The sequence below is a fragment of the Buceros rhinoceros genome, unplaced genomic scaffold, assembly GCF_000710305.1.
Source record: "Buceros rhinoceros silvestris isolate BGI_N320 unplaced genomic scaffold, ASM71030v1 scaffold6090, whole genome shotgun sequence".
Lineage (NCBI taxonomy): Eukaryota > Metazoa > Chordata > Aves > Bucerotiformes > Bucerotidae > Buceros > Buceros rhinoceros.
Genome location: NW_010390074.1, coordinates 1 through 4,411, shown reverse-complemented (window position 1 = coordinate 4,411; position 4,411 = coordinate 1). Strand labels below are relative to the sequence as shown.

General features: G+C 41.7%; 1 protein-coding gene across 1 annotated transcript in view; it reads right to left on the bottom strand.

Annotated features, from left to right (window-relative positions):
* The window catches only part of LOC104493573 (centrosomal protein of 192 kDa-like), a gene marked incomplete at its 5' end in the record, with an annotated part of 17,847 nt that extends 13,966 nt beyond the window's left edge, over positions 1-3,881 (bottom strand). Inside the window, 3 exons of the mRNA XM_010136286.1 lie at positions 2,264-2,387; positions 2,728-2,900; positions 3,740-3,881. Coding sequence (XP_010134588.1) covers positions 2,264-2,387; positions 2,728-2,900; positions 3,740-3,881 — 439 coding nt within the window. The remainder of the gene's footprint in view (positions 1-2,263; positions 2,388-2,727; positions 2,901-3,739) is intronic.
* Between the last annotated feature and the right edge of the window lie 530 nt (positions 3,882-4,411).

Genomic DNA, 4,411 nt, shown 5'->3' with positions numbered 1-4,411 from the left:
GGAAAGAGTAAATCTTACCCACTGGTTACATACCACCAGTGAGGTGGTGTAAAGCAGACAACTACATGCTTCAGAAAAACAAGTCAGCACGGGAGCTGTGCAGTTCAAATGAAGCATACTGCACAAGCGGCATTCCAAGAATCTTTGAAACTAATTCTAGTCTCAGAGAAGCAGCTTGCTTTCCTTCCTCCCGAGCAGAAGGGATCTTGGGGAAAAGAAAAGCCTTGCAATGTTATCAATGCTTTCTACAGTGCTTTTTACAGTTAGTTATTTTTACAATTATTTAGAGTAGGGAACACTGAGGAGTCTAAACTCACTTGGCATCACACGGGAATTTGACCAGCGAGAAATGCAAATGGATTTACAGTGTTCCATATATTCTATGATAAAGATGTTTAAATAAAAGAGGGGAGAAAGAAAGCATTGAAGTATCTAAAAAATTAATACAAAAATCCCTGAAGAAAAGGTCATTGGTTGGTTGTTAGCAAAAGCACCCCAGCCAATTCTTCAAACGGAGCTTAAGATGTCCTTAGCACAGCACTTGGCATTAGAAAAGTTTAGATCAGTCCCCATAGGAAAGTCAGTCCATAATCATTGCCGCAACATGGTCAGCTCTACGAACTTGAGCCAACAGATGACAAAGGCCTTAAACCAGTAAAATCCAAATACTGATATTTCCTTAAAGAATTGTGGGGTTTATCATCTCAGCAGTTTTCAGAATCATTTCACTCATGGACAAGCTGCATACGTGAGAACGTGGTTTACCAAGCACACGCTACCTGTTATTACAAACCATTCCACTGTCTTTGCTCCTACCAGCTAGCCTTTGACATTTACTGCAACCTTCTCATTCAAAACCGACCTGCATGGTCACACACCGAGTGTCTTGGCAAAATCATAGCCAGCCTAAAGACACTGCCTCTCGGTACTGTCACTGCCATGGAAAGGAGCGGGGACTAGGGCAGAAACACTTTCCAGTAGCAGCTCTTGCAGCCTTTGGAGATCCCAACAGTCTCTACTCCAAGAGTGCAGTTCCTCTCACAGCACTTTCTGATGCTCCCAACACTGAGGGCACAGCACCATGTCAGAGGCTAGTTTCAGTTTGCCTCCACGAGAAAAATCTGTTGGAGCGCTACCAACCTCAGTAGGGACTCTGGACTTTACTATCCCACATTCACGCAGAGTAGAGGTTGCCCTTAGCTCATTCCATGGAACTTAAGGGGCTTAGTCAACGTGAAACAGGGGGTGATCTGCTTGCTCTAGCACAGTAGAGTCAGTGCTTGATCTTAGGACCTTCTTTTACCAGCACAGAGAAATCAGACATTCTCCTTTCCTGGACTAAATCAGTTCAAGAATTCTGTCAGCTCCAGCCATCGCAGTGCACAGTATAAAAGAGCGTGGCTGGCTCCTGCCCTGACAGGATGACTGCTCTTGGCACTGCAGGGACACAGTCAGGAAAAGTAGGTAACCAGGCAAGCACAGCCTGCTGCACTTGGGTCAGCTGTTTCCTACTTGCAGGCCTCTCTCCTTGATCCAGACTGCTTCCTCAGACCCAACACCAGGTTTCAGCTCACTCTCTCAGCGAAAGGAACACATTTTAAAATCACACAGTGCAAGAAAATTCCTTGCAGAAGGATATCATGTCCCTCTTAAGAAATCACTCCACAGACAGTCCCGAGTCCAGGGTATGAGACACTGGAGACATCTTCACTTGCACAGCTACTGGAAAATTGTTCCTTGCTATTTCCTTTGAAACCACTGCTCTTGGCTCTGACTGGATCTGCAAGGAGTGGCAGATACTCCAGCTCTTCCAGGGAATCCTCTTTATTTTGTTCTCACTAGTGATGAGAGTTCCCCAGCAGTACACCCAACAATTTACATCTGCATTTTTAAACAAACTATTGTGAAAAGAAGATTTTTAAAGATTCAGCTCTGTTAACCATCCAGCTCCTGAAAAAATATGCAGTAATAACAGTATTTCCAGACACAGAGAATTCCTGGCCTCCAGGTAATGCTGTAGGTGACAAAGGACCATCCCCTCTACACAGAGCTACAAAAGCAGAAGGTCCTAAAATATAAAAGCTAGAATTGCTTCTTAGCTGACAAAGACTACACTGTAGACTAAACTTTAGACTATACTACAGACTAAAACTACATTCCTAAAAACTCCTGAATTAACTAAATTCCTGAACTAATTTAAAAAAATTCCTCCACAACCTCGCTGCATTTTCACACGTAAAGGAATGTATGAAGGGACACTTACTCGGGTTCAATAACCCCATGCTGTGGGGTTACCGTAAGGCAGTGAGCTGGCCAGGAAAGCTCAAACACCAACATCCTGTTAGAATTGTTGACAATTTGCACCTGTCTAGTATCTGCTGTTCCACCTGTAATATAAGAACAAAGCCATAAAAAGCTAACACGTACAAAAATTCACAGCAGTGCCCAGGATTCAGAGATGCACCAATTAAGATAAAGCATTTTCTGCCCTATATTTACCTTCACACTGCTTTAAAATCTTCATAGGTATGCAGAGCACATTACCTGACAATTTAACCAAAATTCCTATAGTGTTTAAACAGAGGGGTTTTGGTTACAAAGTTTACCATTTAAATGTAAACGTGCTTTGGCAGTAGCCTCACGAGCACAAAATGATACAAACATAGTATGCAGTTCAGTTATTTTAATGCTAGAATGGTTATTTTATTAACTTCAGACAATACTTACTAACAGAAGGAGGTGTCAAAGTCAAGTACTCAGGTTTAACAGTCCAAGTCTGTTGAGTGTCTGATTTGTTCTGAACCAGATCATCAGTTTTTGCAGATAACAGAGGACCCTGAGGTCCTTTAACGGGAAGAACATCCAAAGTTGCATTGATATGTCTGACTAAGTTCTCAATTCTGAAAAAAAGATTGCATTAAGCTAAAGTGGTAATAAAAATAACTGATGCGTAATTACAGTAACCTACTCTTACAATTTCACAAAATTTAATACTGAAATACAATGTTCTTTTCACGGGTCTTCAATTTAATTCAATTCTCTACTATTAAGAAGAAATTAATTCAGCAGCTGTATCATGACACAGCTTTTTCACCATGTCTAGAGGTGGAAAGTACCATTTAGAATGGAAGGAACTAAAATAAACAATTATCTTCAGGAGATAATAAAGTGCTTTCTCGACACATTTTATTCAGATTAAGCACTGCAGAGAGAAGTAAGACAGTGGAAGCTATGTTTCACAGACTGATGGAGGTCCAGCAAGGGCCCGCTGGAGGTCAGCCCTGCTCAAAGCAGAGTCAGCTACAGAGGTTACTCAGGACATTCTCCAGTCAGGGTTTGACTTTTTCCACAGACGAGGTCTTGCAACCTCCCTGGACAGCCTGTTCCAGTGTTTGACCACCCTCACTTGGGGAGGGGGGGCAGTGAAAAATCTCTCGTGTTTAAATTTCAGCATGTGCCCATTGCCTCTTGTCCTGTCACTGGACACCACTGGGAACACTGTGTCTTCCTCCTCTTTACTTCCCTCGCAGGTATTTACACACATCAATACGACCCCCTCCCATGCTCAAGCCTTCTCTGCTCGACACTAAACAAACCCAGCTCTTAAGTCTCTGCTTGCAAGACAGATGCTCCAACTCCATCATCCTCACCGCCCACTATTTCACATCTTCGCTTGCAAAATAAATGGCAGATAAGTTCATACAGGAAGGCTAAGCAGCAGTTATTTTTAGGATTTTACCTGTCCATTTCCAAGTGACACCCAGGAGACTGCTGAAATCCATCCCCATCAAACGTGGAACATCCCACCACAGAAAGAGTCACCTTTCGCATATTTGCGTAGAAAAGATGGATATCATTTTTGGTCTGTGGGATACCAAACACTAAAAATGAGAGTACCAGAGAAATTCCAGTAAGAACAAATCTATCACACTGAGAAATTTCCCAGGAGTGAATAATCTTTGGGCTAAGATACCCCAAATCATTCCAAAAATTGCTTACTACAAGTTCAGTTATCAGACATAAATCAACATTAACATGAGGTGTAACACAGAAATCTAAGCACAGAGCAATTTTAACTTTAACTCCCCAGGCTTCACAGAAAGATTCAATTTGAGAGAAGTTACTTTTCAATTACTCAGTTGATTCAATCAAACACTTCGTTACTTCATTCACTACACCTGTAAACATCCAAAAAGTCAGGAATGTAAGAGCAGAATTAAAAATAATAAAAGGTTTTAAAACGTTCAATAATCAAGTCAAAGTTTTGTCCTTTGCTTGGAGCCATTCTGAACAGACAGAAGTGAACAATTCTCACACAGGATACCTTTGATCCAACCAGTTTTCCAAATACCTCTGTGGATTAAGGCAATGAGGAATGCAGGCCAAAACTATCTAGGGATCCAACTTTACA